Genomic DNA, 13,965 nt, shown 5'->3' with positions numbered 1-13,965 from the left:
AAATATGTATAAATAATATGTTTCAGCTAAAATATTTCTTGTATTGCTAGGTATTTTACTCATGCCAATAAGAAAAATAAATAAATATAGAAAACAATACGATAAAGTAATGAAAAAATAAGCAAAAATAAATAAATTTTATTTTTAGCAATAAATTACATTCGATATGTTGAGATGTTTGTTGAAACATTTCCGTTTCCTGTTAACGTCTCAAGTATTTCAAATTTAACTTTTCAAATAAGCTTAAGAAACTCAACCATACTCTCAAATAAATATTTAAAGGATAAAACACCTACCTACACACATGTAAGTAGTATTTATATACATATATTCACACTTACTCTCACCTCTACTCTGAAACAAAACGAAAACCATAACTGACAGTTACAAATAAAAACAAAAAATAAAAAACCGGGGGGAGAAAAAAACAAAATGAAATTTTCGAAAACAAATTTAACTAAAACATTGCAAACCGTAACGAAATGAAATTGTGGAAAAAATATAAATATAAGGAGCAAAAATATAAAAAATAAAATAATAATGAAAAGGTGTGAATGTATTTACAACAAACTGTATAAAGTGTTTTTTTTTTGTTGGTTTGTAATTGAGAGGGATTTGAAACAACAACAAAAAAAAACACTAACAAACGTACTTAATTTTATTTATTGTTTTAAATAACTTTACACTCAGCTAAAATACTCGTGCGAGTAAATAAACTTGGTCCTGTTAATTTCTGTGCATATTTTCACATGATGTTTGTTAAATACATTTATTTGAATAATAAGATAAAGGTACTTAATAAAAAGTAATTGGAATTTAATTTATTTTTGTTTCTGTTTTATGTTTTTTATGACTTTGATATTTAGTTAAGAGTTGCTGAGTTAGTTGAGTGCAATAAATTAAGGCAATTTTTAATGCTTTCAAATAAAAGTGATATATTTTGTTTGGGTTGATGTAAATAATGTTTTATTAAAGTTTATTTATTCGTTTAAGCAGATAAGGGATGACTTTGTAATAAGAAATTCAGTTGAGCCGAGTTGAGTTCTTCTCTTTTGTATGTAATTAAATGGTATATTTGTAATTTTTGTGATTAAAAATACAAACTTTTAGAAGCTTTACTAAATTTTATTCGATTAATCGATTAAATAATCGACTAATTTCCAATATTTTACTTAAAAATTGTATTTTTATTGTTAAATTTTAGAACTATTTTCAACTGTTTAATGAAAAATAATTCATTAATTCATTTTACCGATTAATCGATTAAAAAAAATTTAAATATTATTTTATTGGCTAATAATCGACTAATTTTCAATATTTATCACTCATATTTCCCACCAAATATCGATTTTTATATGAAAAATCTAAAATCACTCATAGATCGTTAACAGGAGGTCCTAGAAGAAAAAGGACAATAATCTGTGATCACTCATATTTCCCATCAAATATCGATTTTTATATGAAAAATCTAAAATCACTCATAGATCGTTAACAAGAGGTCCTAGAGGAAAAAGGATAATAATCATTTTCCCACCAAAAATCGATTTTTATATGAAAAATCTAAAATCACTCATAGATCGGTAACAAGAGGTCCTAGAAGAAAAAGGACAATAATCTGTGATCACTCATATTTCCCACCAAAAATTGATTTTTATATGAAAAATCTAAAATCACTCATAGATCGTTAATAAGAGGTCCTAGAAGAAAAAGGACAATAATCTGTGATCACTCATATTTTCCACCAAATATCGATTTTTATATGAAAAATCTAAAATCACTCATAGATCGTTAACAAGAGGTCCTAGAAGAAAAAGGACAATAATCTGTGATCACTCATATTTCCCACCAAAAATTGATTTTTATATGAAAAATCTAAAATCACTCATAGATCGTTAATAAGAGGTCCTAGAAGAAAAAGGACAATAATCTGTGATCACTCATATTTCTCACCAAAAATCGATTTTTATATGAAAACTCTAAAATCACTAATAGATCGTTAACAAGAGGTCCTAGAGGAAAAAGGACAATAATCTGTGATCACTCATATTTTCCACAAAAATCGATTTTTATATGAAAAATCTAAAATCACGTATATATCGTTAACAAGAGGTCCTAGAGGAAAAAGGAAAATAATCTGAGATCATTCATATTTCCCACCAAAAATCGATTTTTATATGAAAAATCTAAAATCACTATAGATCGTTAACAAGAGGTCCTAGAGGAAAATGGAAAATAATCTGAAATCACTCAAATATCCCAGCAAATCTCGATTTTGATATAAAAGTTGTTTTTTTACATTTAACCATAAGAAAATTTCCAATTCTATTTGAAAATCTTTATTTGTTCTTCAGCAATTTAATATATTTCATGCAAAAAAGGGCGTTTTTACTCTTCTTTTTGCTCAATACAATTTATTTTCTTGACCATTTGATTTTTTCAAAAAATTTCTTGGTGCAATGAAGTGTTAATAAATGGCTACGTAAAGAAGGTTGATTTTGTTGCTTCTTATGAAATTTAGATTATTGATATTAAAGGCAATCATGCAGTTTTGAAATAAAATACATACTTGAAACGTGGTCTTACCAATGTCTGGATGGTTTTTTCTTATTTGTTACAGGTGTCACCCAAGAAAATTATTCAGAGGTTTGTGCATGCACGCTACTCACGCTATGCTAAATTATAAGGATAACACACATTTTTCTTAGAAATATCATAAAATTATCTAAAATTTCAAGCAAATCATTAAATTATAGTTTAAAATCTATAGTATGTCTGTTACATATTGAACATTTATCTATATACCGCCTTTCCATAGTCTACGCTGCCCTTAAATTTTGATTTTCTTTATATTTGGTTTCATATAAGTGTCCTTTTTTATTAAACTATCTATCAAATATTTTTACCAGGTAATCAGCTGGAAAAATAGTTTTTTTTTTTGTGACAAGCCAGATATTTATCGTAATATTATTGGTTTTCTTTTGTCATCATCATCGTCACACATTTGAAATAACTACACAAATACACTTTTCTACAAAAAGGCATAAAATTGATTGAAATCTTTGTATAACCAAAAAAAAGGTGACCAAAAGGTGTTTCATCCTACAAAAATATAACGAAAATGTAATAGCTATCAAAAGCTGATTGTGTTTGCTGTAATAAATTACAATCTAAGCATGTAATTTGTTTGATATTTATCAATATTTTCTTTTGAAAATCATGAGATATCTTTATAAGAAGGTATTTCTATATGAAATGTATAAATTAATATTAATCATACGTATAGATGGTTTCAATATCACATTTTTATTAGAATTTATTTTTCAAATAGTTTAGCTGCAAAATAATTGTACCTTAAATACATAAAATGTTAAAGATTATGCTAGGTAATATGAAAAATATTAAACGTTTAAATCAGTTAAATAGTTTTTGAAATATAACAATTTAAAACTGAAGAATAATTAAAAACATGTAGAATATTTAAAAAAGTATGGATTTTTACGATTAATCGATTAAATTAATCGAATATTTTTTTAACTTTATATTTCTAAATTGTTGTATTCTGTAAATTTTTAAATACTTTTAGAAAATATATGATTGTAGTCATATTATTAAGCGATTAATCGATTAAATCAGACGAATAATTTTAAAAATGTGTGAAAAAGTTTTGAAAACTAAATCAATACAATTAAAAAGTTATCAAAATCAATTTTAGACAATTTATTTTTTTTCGAATAATCGATTAAATTAATCGAATAATTTTTAAAATTTTATTCCAAAATAATAAAAAAATATTATTTATTTTTATAACTAGTACATGTTTTATAAATTAATCGAACATTCGTGTAATAATTAATTAGTAATTTTCTGATTAATCGAATTTAATCGATTAATAATTTTTAAAATTTAATATTTCAAAACTCAATAATTAATTATCATAATTGATAGATTATACTGCTAAAATTAATCGAATAATTTTTAAAATTAAATTATAGAATTCACAAAAGTTGGATTAATATACATTTCTATGGAATTTTCTTAAAATAGTTATCCGATTAAACTAATCGAATAATTTTTAAAATTTAATTCTAGAAAAATTTCAAAATTATTATTAATTTTTATAAGTAATTTTTATAAAAATGTCAATGTTTGATAATTAATCGATTAATCATGCAATAATTAATTAGTCATTATCCGAATAATTGATTAAATTAGACGAATAATTTTAAAATTTGTATATTTTATAACTCAATAATAAATTGTCATAATTGATAGATTATACTGCACAAATCTATTATTCGATTAATCGCTAAAATTAATCGAATAATTTTTAAAATTAAATTATAGAATTCACAAAAGTTGGATTAAAACACAATTCTATGGAATTTTCTTAAAATAGTTATCGATTAATCGATTAAATTAATCGAATAATTTTTAAAATTTAGTTCTAGAAAAATCTCAAAATTATTATTAATTTTTATAAAAATGTCAATGTTTGATAATTAATCGATTAATCATGCAATAATTAATTAGTCATTATCCGAATAATTGCATAAATTAGACGAATAATTTTAGAAATTGTATTTTTTATAACTCAATAATAAATTGTCATAATTGATAGATTATACTGCACAAATCTATTATTCGATTAATCGCTAAAATTAATCGAATAATTTTTAAAATTTTATTTTTGAATTTAATAAATTTGGATTAATACACATTTATATGGAATTTACTTAAAATGTTTATCTGATTAATCGATTAAATTAAACGAATAATTTTTAAAATTTAATTCTAGAATAATCTGAAAATGATTATTTATTTTTATAAGTAAAATTGTGTATTTTAAAACATAATAATTAATTATCATAAGTGCAAAGAATATTCTGCTTAAATCTTTAACCGATTAATCGATAAAATTAATCGAATAATTTTTAAAATTTAATTATAGAATTCGCAAAAGATGGACATGACATGAATTTTATTCACATTTCTATGAAATTTACTTAAAATATTTTTCCGATTAATATTTATCCGATTGAATAAGATTTTGAATTGGTTTATTCCATTAATCGATTAAATTATTCGAATAATTTTTAAATCAAGCTTTCGTTTGATTTATACACATTTCTAAAGGATTTATTTATAATATTTATTGGATTATTCGTTTAAATTAATCGAATAATTATATAAAATTTAGTTAATCGAATAATTGTTTAAAGTTTTAATTTTTAACATCATTTTAGTAATTTTAATCAATTATAAATTACCTTTATTAAAATTTTTTGGAACATTTAATGAATCATTAATAATATAATTTTCTGACTACATATTCGAATAAATTAATCGAATAATTATTTAAATTTTATTTAATCGAATAACTTTTTTAAATTTGTCATTTTTAAAAATTTTGTCTGGTTTAATTTTTTAATAATTTTATTAATTCTAAGCTTTTAAAAACTTTGCGCATATTTATTCGAATAATCGATTAAAATATTCATTGAATTTTCAACATTTAGGTTTAAAAATTTATTTTTATTGTTAATTTTTAGAAACAAAATGGAAAATATATTTTTATGACAAATTAATTGAGTTATCCGATTAATCGTGTAAATTAATCGAGTATTTTTTAAAATTTTGTTTAAATAACATTCTAAAAACAATTCAGTAAAGTTAAAAGTACGCATTCAAAAAATTTACTCTAAATAGTTATGCGATTAATCGATTAAAATAATCGGAAGATTTTATTTAAATTAATCGAATAACTTTTTTTTAATATATTTTTTAAACACTTTTTAGCTTTAACTAAAATAATGTATTTATATACACGCTTTTAGAAGCTGTACTTATCTGTATTCGATTAATCGATTAAAATATACGATTAAATTTCAAAATTTCGGTTAAAAAAATTTTATTTTTGAGAGAAATCGATTAAAATGATCGAACAATTTTGATTAAAGAAGTGTATAAAACAATTAGATACAATACGACAGGCGTATTTTTGAATTATACATAATTCTATGAAATCGACGCATTTTTTAAAATAAATTTTAGGAAAATTTGAAATTTGATATATTTATTCGGTTACACGATTAAAATAATCGAATATTTTTTTAAAATTAATCGAATAACTTTTTTAATTTGTTATTTTTTAATAATCGATTAAACAATCACCTAATTTTGAATAATTAATTTATGGATTTTTCCGAATAATCGTTGAAATTAATCGAATAATTTTTAAAATTGATTGTAGAATAATTTTTAAACAATTAGATATTAATACTAAATGTGTATGTGTTTTATTAATTAATACATGTTTCTATTGAATCGTCTATATAAATTTATTCGATAAATCGTTCAAATTATTCGAATAATGGTTTTCATTTGTAGATTTTAAATATGTTTAATTTCCCACTTTTGGACAATTTATACGCTTAATCGATTAAATTAGTTGCAATATTTATTCGATTAATCGTATTACTAAAAACGGACAATTGTTCCATTACCTTTTTAACAAAATGTTCAGTAAAATTTAATTTTAAAAAGCTAAAGATTTACTGATTCGATTAATCGATTAAAACAATCGAATATTTTTGTTTTAAATTCCACTCTTTTAAATAATTTTAAATTAATTTTAATTCTATAAAGTTCTGATAACATTTACTCAAACAATTTATTCGATTAATCCATTACAATAATCGATTTGAGCGAATAATCGTATAATGCAATTAACTGGATATGAACTGGTTATTAAAAAGAAGTTTGTAAGATTACAATGAGTAATACCCCTAAAAGTTAGACGAATAATCGATTAAATTAATCGAAGTTAATTTAACAATAAACTTCTAAAGATTTCTTTATTTATTCTTCGAATTCTTAAACTATATACACATCTAAACTCCCCAACAACTAATCAAACAATAAACCTGTCTTTCACCAGCAAACTTTCTTCAGTTGTTTAGCCTCAAGACAATGCCAAAGCCAGTTTAAATGTAATTGAAATCAACTTGAATAATAATCATAAATGGAAGCCTGCAATGCATATCAATTAAACTGAAATATAATTGTATGTACACAGAAAAGAAGACCCAACGCAAAATAATTGAGGCTTTTCAATCTAGTTTGTTACGATCAAAACTGCAAACAAAACAAAGATAATGTGAGAATGCTAAAGATTTCTTTAAAACCACTCAGTTAGTTGGACAATAACCGTGAAACGTGAAACATTAAATCGCTAACAAACTAAAAATGAAATTTTCTAAACAACTTCATGTCTTAATTGTCTTCATTATATGTAGTGCACCATTAAATAATTCACACTATTTGGAAAAATCTCAACCGCGTCAGAATAATTTCATAGAATGGTTGATATCAATATTTCAATTTAATCCCATTACACAGGGTACCATTACCCCGCCCATTACCATAAGACCACCCTTGGTGACCAAACAATGTATGCCTTGTTCTTGTGGCACGGCCAATGTTATTAATCGCATTGTGGGTGGGGAGGAAACTCAAGAGATACGTTATCCATGGATGGCCTTGCTTAAAAATAACAATCGTTTTTATTGTGGTGGCTCCTTAATATCAGATCGTTATGTGGCCACAGCTGCTCATTGTTTGAGAGGATTTACGCCATTGTTTATATCAGTCAGTTTATTGGTTCATGATCGCAAGTCCAATTCTTCCAGAGAAATTAGTAGAAAAACTAAACGAGTCATAATACACGAAAGTTATGATCCCTATAATATTGATAATGATATTGGGCTGATTCAACTGGCAGAGCCGGTGGAAATGTCAAATGTTTTAAGGCCGGTGTGTATGCCTCTGAAGGATCAAACATATTTGGATGAAATTGGCATAGCTAGTGGTTGGGGCGCCACTTCAGAGGGTGGAGCATTGGCTCAAAAATTAATGGTAAGTATTAAAATTTCCACATTTAAAGACACATTCATAACAAAAATCTTCCACCAGCAAGTCAGTGTGCCTATTATTTCAAATGAAGATTGCAATGCAAAATATGGTGAAGATCGTATAACAGAAAATATGATGTGTGCTGGTGTGCCGGAAGGCAATAAAGATTCCTGCCAAGGTGACAGTGGCGGTCCATTTCAGGTGCATAATAAAGATTTGGATATTTATCATTTGGCTGGTATTGTTTCGTGGGGTGAAGGTTGTGCCAGACCTGACAGACCGGGTGTGTATACGCGTGTAACACGTTATTTGGATTGGATTGATAAGCATACAAATGATTCGTGTCGTTGTGATATGCCCACCACAAAGTTGGCGGAAGACATTAATTGGGAGAGGGGATTAGATAAGAAGTGTTAAATAAAATAATGGATTTATAACAAAATCTTATAAAAGTTAATGGTTTTATTCAATGCAATAGGACTTGGAATAGATCAGGAATAGATGAAGACTCGACTCAAGCGGCGACAATAAACTGGACGAAAGACTCGACTAAAGATTCGACAATAAACTTCACTAAATGTTCGACAAAAGACTCGACTATAGACTCTACAATAGGCTCGACAATAGAATCGTCTATAGACTCGACTATATACCCGACAATAGAATCCAAATAGACAAGACTAAAGACTCGACTATAGACTAGCCTAAGGACTAGACTATGAAGTCGACTAAAGACTCGACTAAAGACTAGATTATAGGCTCGACTATAGATTCGACTATAAACTCAACTATATATGGACTCGACTAAAGACTCCACTATATAGACGACTATGACCACGACTATAAACTCGATAATAGACTCGACTAAAGACTCGACTATAGACTGGACCATGGAGTCGACTAAGGACTCGACTATAAACACGACTATAGACTCGACTATAGATTCGATTATACACGAAAATAGACTCGACTATAGACTCGACTATAGACTCGACTAAAGACACGACTATAGACTGGACAATAGAATCGACTAAAGACTGGACAATAGAATCGACTATAGACTCGACTATAGACTCGACTATAGAATCGACTATAGACTCGACTATAGACTCGACTAAAGACACGACTATAGACTGGACAATAGAATCGACTATAGACTGGACAATAGAATCGACTATAGACTGGACAATAGAATCGACTAAAGACACGACTATAGACTCGACTATAGAATCGACTATAGAATCGACTATAGACTCGACTATAGACTCGACTATAGAACCGACTAAAGACACGACTATAGACTGGACAATAGAATCGACTAAAGACTCAACTATGGACTCAATTATAGACGCAACAATAAACTTGACTAAAGGCAAGACCATAGACTTGACTATAGACACGACAACAGACTCGACTATGGAGTCGACTATAGACTCGACTAAAGACTCGACTATATACTTGACTGTAGACTCGACTAAACTCAATTAGGGACTCGACTAAAGACTCAACTCTGTAGACGACTATGAACACGACTATAAACTCGATAATAGACACGACAACAGATTCGACTAAAGACTCGATAACAGACTCGACCAAAGACTAGGCTATGGACTCGACAATAGACATGACAATAGACTCGACAATACACTCGACTAAAGACACGACTATAGACTGGGCAATAGAATCGACTAAAGACTCGACTATAGACTGGACAATATAATCGACTAAAGACACGACTATAGACTCGACTATAGAATCGACTATAGAATCGACTATAGACTCGACTATAAACTCCACTATAGACTCGACTGTGGACTCGACTAAACTCAACTATGGACTCGACTAAAGAATCAACTATGTAGGCGACTATGAACACGACTATAAACTCGATAATAGACTCGACAACAGATTCGACTAAAGACTCTATGATAGACTCGACCAAAGACTCAACTATAGACTCGACAATAGACATGACAATAGACACGTTAATAGACTCGACTAAAGACACGACTATAGACTGGGCAATAAAATCGACTAAAGACTCAACTATGGACTCGATTATAGTCGCGGCCATAGACTCGACAACAGACTCGTCTATGGTCTTGACAACAGACTCGACTATGGTCTCGACTATGGACTCGACTAAAGACTCGACTAAAGACACGACTATAGACACGAAAATAGACTCGATTATGGACTCGGCTATAGATTCAACTATGGATACGACTATGAAGACAACTATAAACTCGACAATAGATACGACAACAGACACGACAACAGACTCGACTAAAGACTCGATAATAGAGTCGACCAAAGACTCGACTATGGACTCGAATATAGACTCGACAATAGACATGACAATAGACACGACTGAGGACTCGACTAAAGACACGACTATAGGCTGTGCAATAGAATCGACTAAAGACTCAACTATGGACTCGATTAAAGGCACGACCATAGACTCGACAACAAACTCGATAATAGACTCGACCAAAGACTCGACTATGGACTCGACTATAGACTCGACAATAGACATGACAGTAGCTTCGACTAAGGACTCGACTAAAAACACGACTATAGACTCGACTATTAAACCGACTATAGACTCGACTAAATACTAGAGAAAAGACTCGACTAAGGACTAGACAATGGACTCGACTAGATACTGGAAAATAGACTCTACTATGGAATTCGACTACACCTTTGATTAGAGGATCCATTATCGAATCCACTATACACTGCATCATAAAAATAGACCATGGTCTCGACTATAGACTAGAAATTAAACTTTTACTTTGCTCTATTTTACTTTTATTGGTCTCTGCTTCTATTTGCCATACATCGATATTTGTAAACCTACATATGTATATCTAAAACAAGAGCTCGGAATTTGAGCTATAATTAAATGGCAATTACACAAAATACTGTCTTTTGCTAACCTCAGTATCAAATGACAATCACTTTCAAAGGCGCTTTAAATTTTTTGAAAGAACAAGATTTTGCGATAATATGATAAAAAACCAGGCAGGCAGGCAGTCAACATAATGGCAATTTAAAACCACTTAGCTCAGGCTTAATTGTACTTTAATTCTAATGTTTAAATGTGATAACAACAAACATGTAGAATAAACCCACCAACCAATGTGAGTTTTTGTGTGATGTGGCATGTTGTAATTAGAGTTGCAGTCACTCTGTAAGTTACCCTACTGTGGAGTAGGAGAAGATAAATGTTCTAAGAAATGCGAAGCCTAAATATGATGTGTAAGTATTCAATTTTAACATTGATATTTATAAGCAAATTAGAAATTCTTAAAACAAAAATTTCATAAAAAAATTATTTTAAAATTTTTGATTATTTTCATATCCTTCACCATGAATGGTAATGGTTTAGTCGTTCCGTTTGCAATTTCCACAACTCTACACTACAATAGACTCGACTATTGATTCAACTATAGACTCGACTATTGATTTGGCTATAAATCTGACTATAGACTCGACTATAGTCCAGAATATGAACTCGACTAAGAACTTGACTAAAGACTCGATTATGAACTCGACAATAGACATGCCAATAGATTCGATTATATGTTCAACAAGAGTTGTTTTTCATCATTATTATAGGGTATACTTTAGTGAATCGTTGCTAAATTCGATCTTTGTATCATTCTCATTGCAGTCGACCACTATCTCCTCTAAAAATTTATTTTACATTCTACCCAATCTCATTATTATGTTAAATTGTTGTATAAAATCCTAAAATTAACGCAAATTACGTGCACATTTTCTATTCTCTTGCCACCAAGTGGAATGATTAGAAAACTCATGGTTATTAGCAGGTTTTCATAGCATGATTTGACTTCTAATACAAGTTGTAATTCATGGGAAACAAGTAGGTATGTAATGGCATGATAGGAGTACCTACACAGAAAGAAAAAAGCACTTCTAAATTTAAGTTTATTTTACTCAAATTTAGCCAGAATTGTACTTAAAAATTTAAGTACGATTCATACTCATTTGTACTTAGAATAAGTATAAACGGGATTGATTACAAAAATCAAGCGGAAATGTTCTTAAAACAAGAACGAAATTCTTGAATTAAGTAAGAAAATCTTGTTTTAAGTACAAGTGAGAAGTTAAATCAAGTAGTTAATTCTTAAACTTCAAATTAAGAGTAAGATAACTTGAAATAAGAAAAAAAATCTTATATTGATCCATAATAGAAAAAGAGCGGTATAAAATTTACTCTCTGAGCTGCTCTCAACGTAATTTTCTACTCGCGCTGTCGTTTAGTTACATGAATAAACAAGCAATTTCATCAGTCTGTGTTGTGCGTTCCGTGTTCCGTGTTGTTCTGTATTGTTTTTGGTCTTTTGTGTTTTTTGTGTTGTGTGAAAAAAATATGAGTGAGGCAGAAGTGGTTCCGGACAAAGAACACACCCTCCTGCTCCAGCTTCTCCAGGAGTTTCATCAGCCCAGTGTTTATGGGTATTTAAAAGGTAAGTCTATAATTTATTTATTATTGAGATTTATTTTTAAATAATACAGTTATTCTATTTATAAAACATAATACAGCAAGTCAATCGAAAACTTTGGATAAGTTTCTTTTACATGTTTACTTTTGGCTTACTATATTATGTTTTATAAATAGACTGTTGAATTTGCAACAAATTCTTTAAAAACAAAATAACGGTACAACGTGGTATGTACGTAAAAATTTTTTCAATAAGAAATATTTTTTCATTTGTACTAACACACACATACATACATATGTAGTTGCGCATATCGTTTAGAAACAGGTTTTTTAAGACGCAAACAACAAAATTTGCACTTGTAAACAAATAATACAAGCATTTTGTTCTTAGTTTAAGAATTCTCGTGCTTGATGTTTGTGTGTCTATAATATAGACTCTATATTATAGGCACACAACCACCTATATATGTATTTACATGTGCACAATTTCTTGTTAGCGTCGTTGTGTGTATTAGTATAAATAACTGCGTTTTGTCCATGAACTGATGGTATTTTTGTACCACAAATGAAAAATATGTTTCTTATTGCAAAAATACAAGTACAGTCACTTAGAAAAAATATAAAAATTACTATACGATATTAATGATTTATCCTCATATTAATAAATAATTTTTAAATTTATCAAAGGAAATATTGTTTTATAAACTTTTGAAAATTGTTTATGAATATGGGGGTAAATCTTTAATATCGAATAGTTAATATTATAAATGAATTTATAAATAATTTTCATATTATATCATTTGTTTGTACATTTTTAGCTTCTTAGGTAACATACAACAGCTTGCAATGGTGAAAACATTAAGGAAGCAATACCTCCTCTTGGTCTTCGAATCGAATTTAGGAATAAGCTTTTAAGTTGACAAAATTCAGGTAAGAATTTAATAATACAGATTTTTGCAAATATAACTTAACAAATCTTAATCTTATTCTATAGGTTGGCGTCGATGACGACACAATTTCTGTTGAATTCAAAGTTCACAACTGGCAAATTGAAGAAGATGACTTCCGTGGCAAACGAGTTTTAAGCAAGGTAATAATTGTTAAATTGTATTAAATTTAAATTAAAAAAAAAAACAAAATAAAATTTATTAAAAATAAAAAATAATGTGTTTTTCTTAAATCAATCTTAGTTTGGCTTACATCAAGTACTAATTCGGGCTTAAAACAATCCTATTTTTGGATTATATCAAGTACGAATTCGTGCTTAAATCTAGTTCAGAATTCTTGAAACAAGCTCATTTTGCGATTAATTCAATCTCGGACATTCTTAAATCAATCCGATTTTTGGATTATATCGAGTATGAATTCATGCTTAAAACAATATTAGAATTCTTGAATCAAGCTCATTTTAAGATTAATTCAATCTCGGCCGTACTTAGAGAGAGCTAAAATTAAAATTTTTGAGCTTGATGAATCCGTACTTGAATCAAGTATTATGTACTCGGTTTAAGAAAATCCGTACTTACCCTACTATTGACACCGCTCCGGATTGACTTAAGTACAGATTACTCAATTTTTTTTAT

General features: G+C 28.2%; 2 protein-coding genes across 2 annotated transcripts; both read left to right on the top strand.

The window, feature by feature from the left end:
• Positions 1–749: 749 nt before the first annotated feature.
• LOC135959977 (trypsin-1-like) lies at positions 750–8,363 on the top strand. The gene is made up of 3 exons (XM_065511142.1): positions 750–805; positions 7,296–7,914; positions 7,972–8,363. The coding sequence occupies exons 1-3, from the start codon at positions 750–752 to the stop codon at positions 8,326–8,328; spliced, it is 1,032 nt and encodes a 343-aa protein (XP_065367214.1). The 3' UTR covers positions 8,329–8,363.
• Positions 8,364–9,779: 1,416 nt separating this feature from the next.
• LOC135959976 (clumping factor A-like) lies at positions 9,780–10,532 on the top strand. Its single transcript, XM_065511141.1, has one exon. It carries the CDS (start codon positions 9,780–9,782, stop codon positions 10,530–10,532), a length of 753 nt encoding a protein of 250 aa, XP_065367213.1.
• The last annotated feature ends 3,433 nt before the right edge of the window (positions 10,533–13,965 follow it).

The sequence above is a fragment of the Calliphora vicina genome, chromosome 5, assembly GCF_958450345.1.
Source record: "Calliphora vicina chromosome 5, idCalVici1.1, whole genome shotgun sequence".
NCBI classification, from domain to species: Eukaryota; Metazoa; Arthropoda; class Insecta; order Diptera; family Calliphoridae; genus Calliphora; species Calliphora vicina.
Note: the sequence above shows the minus strand (reverse complement) of the source record. Positions and strands in the feature narration are given on the sequence as shown.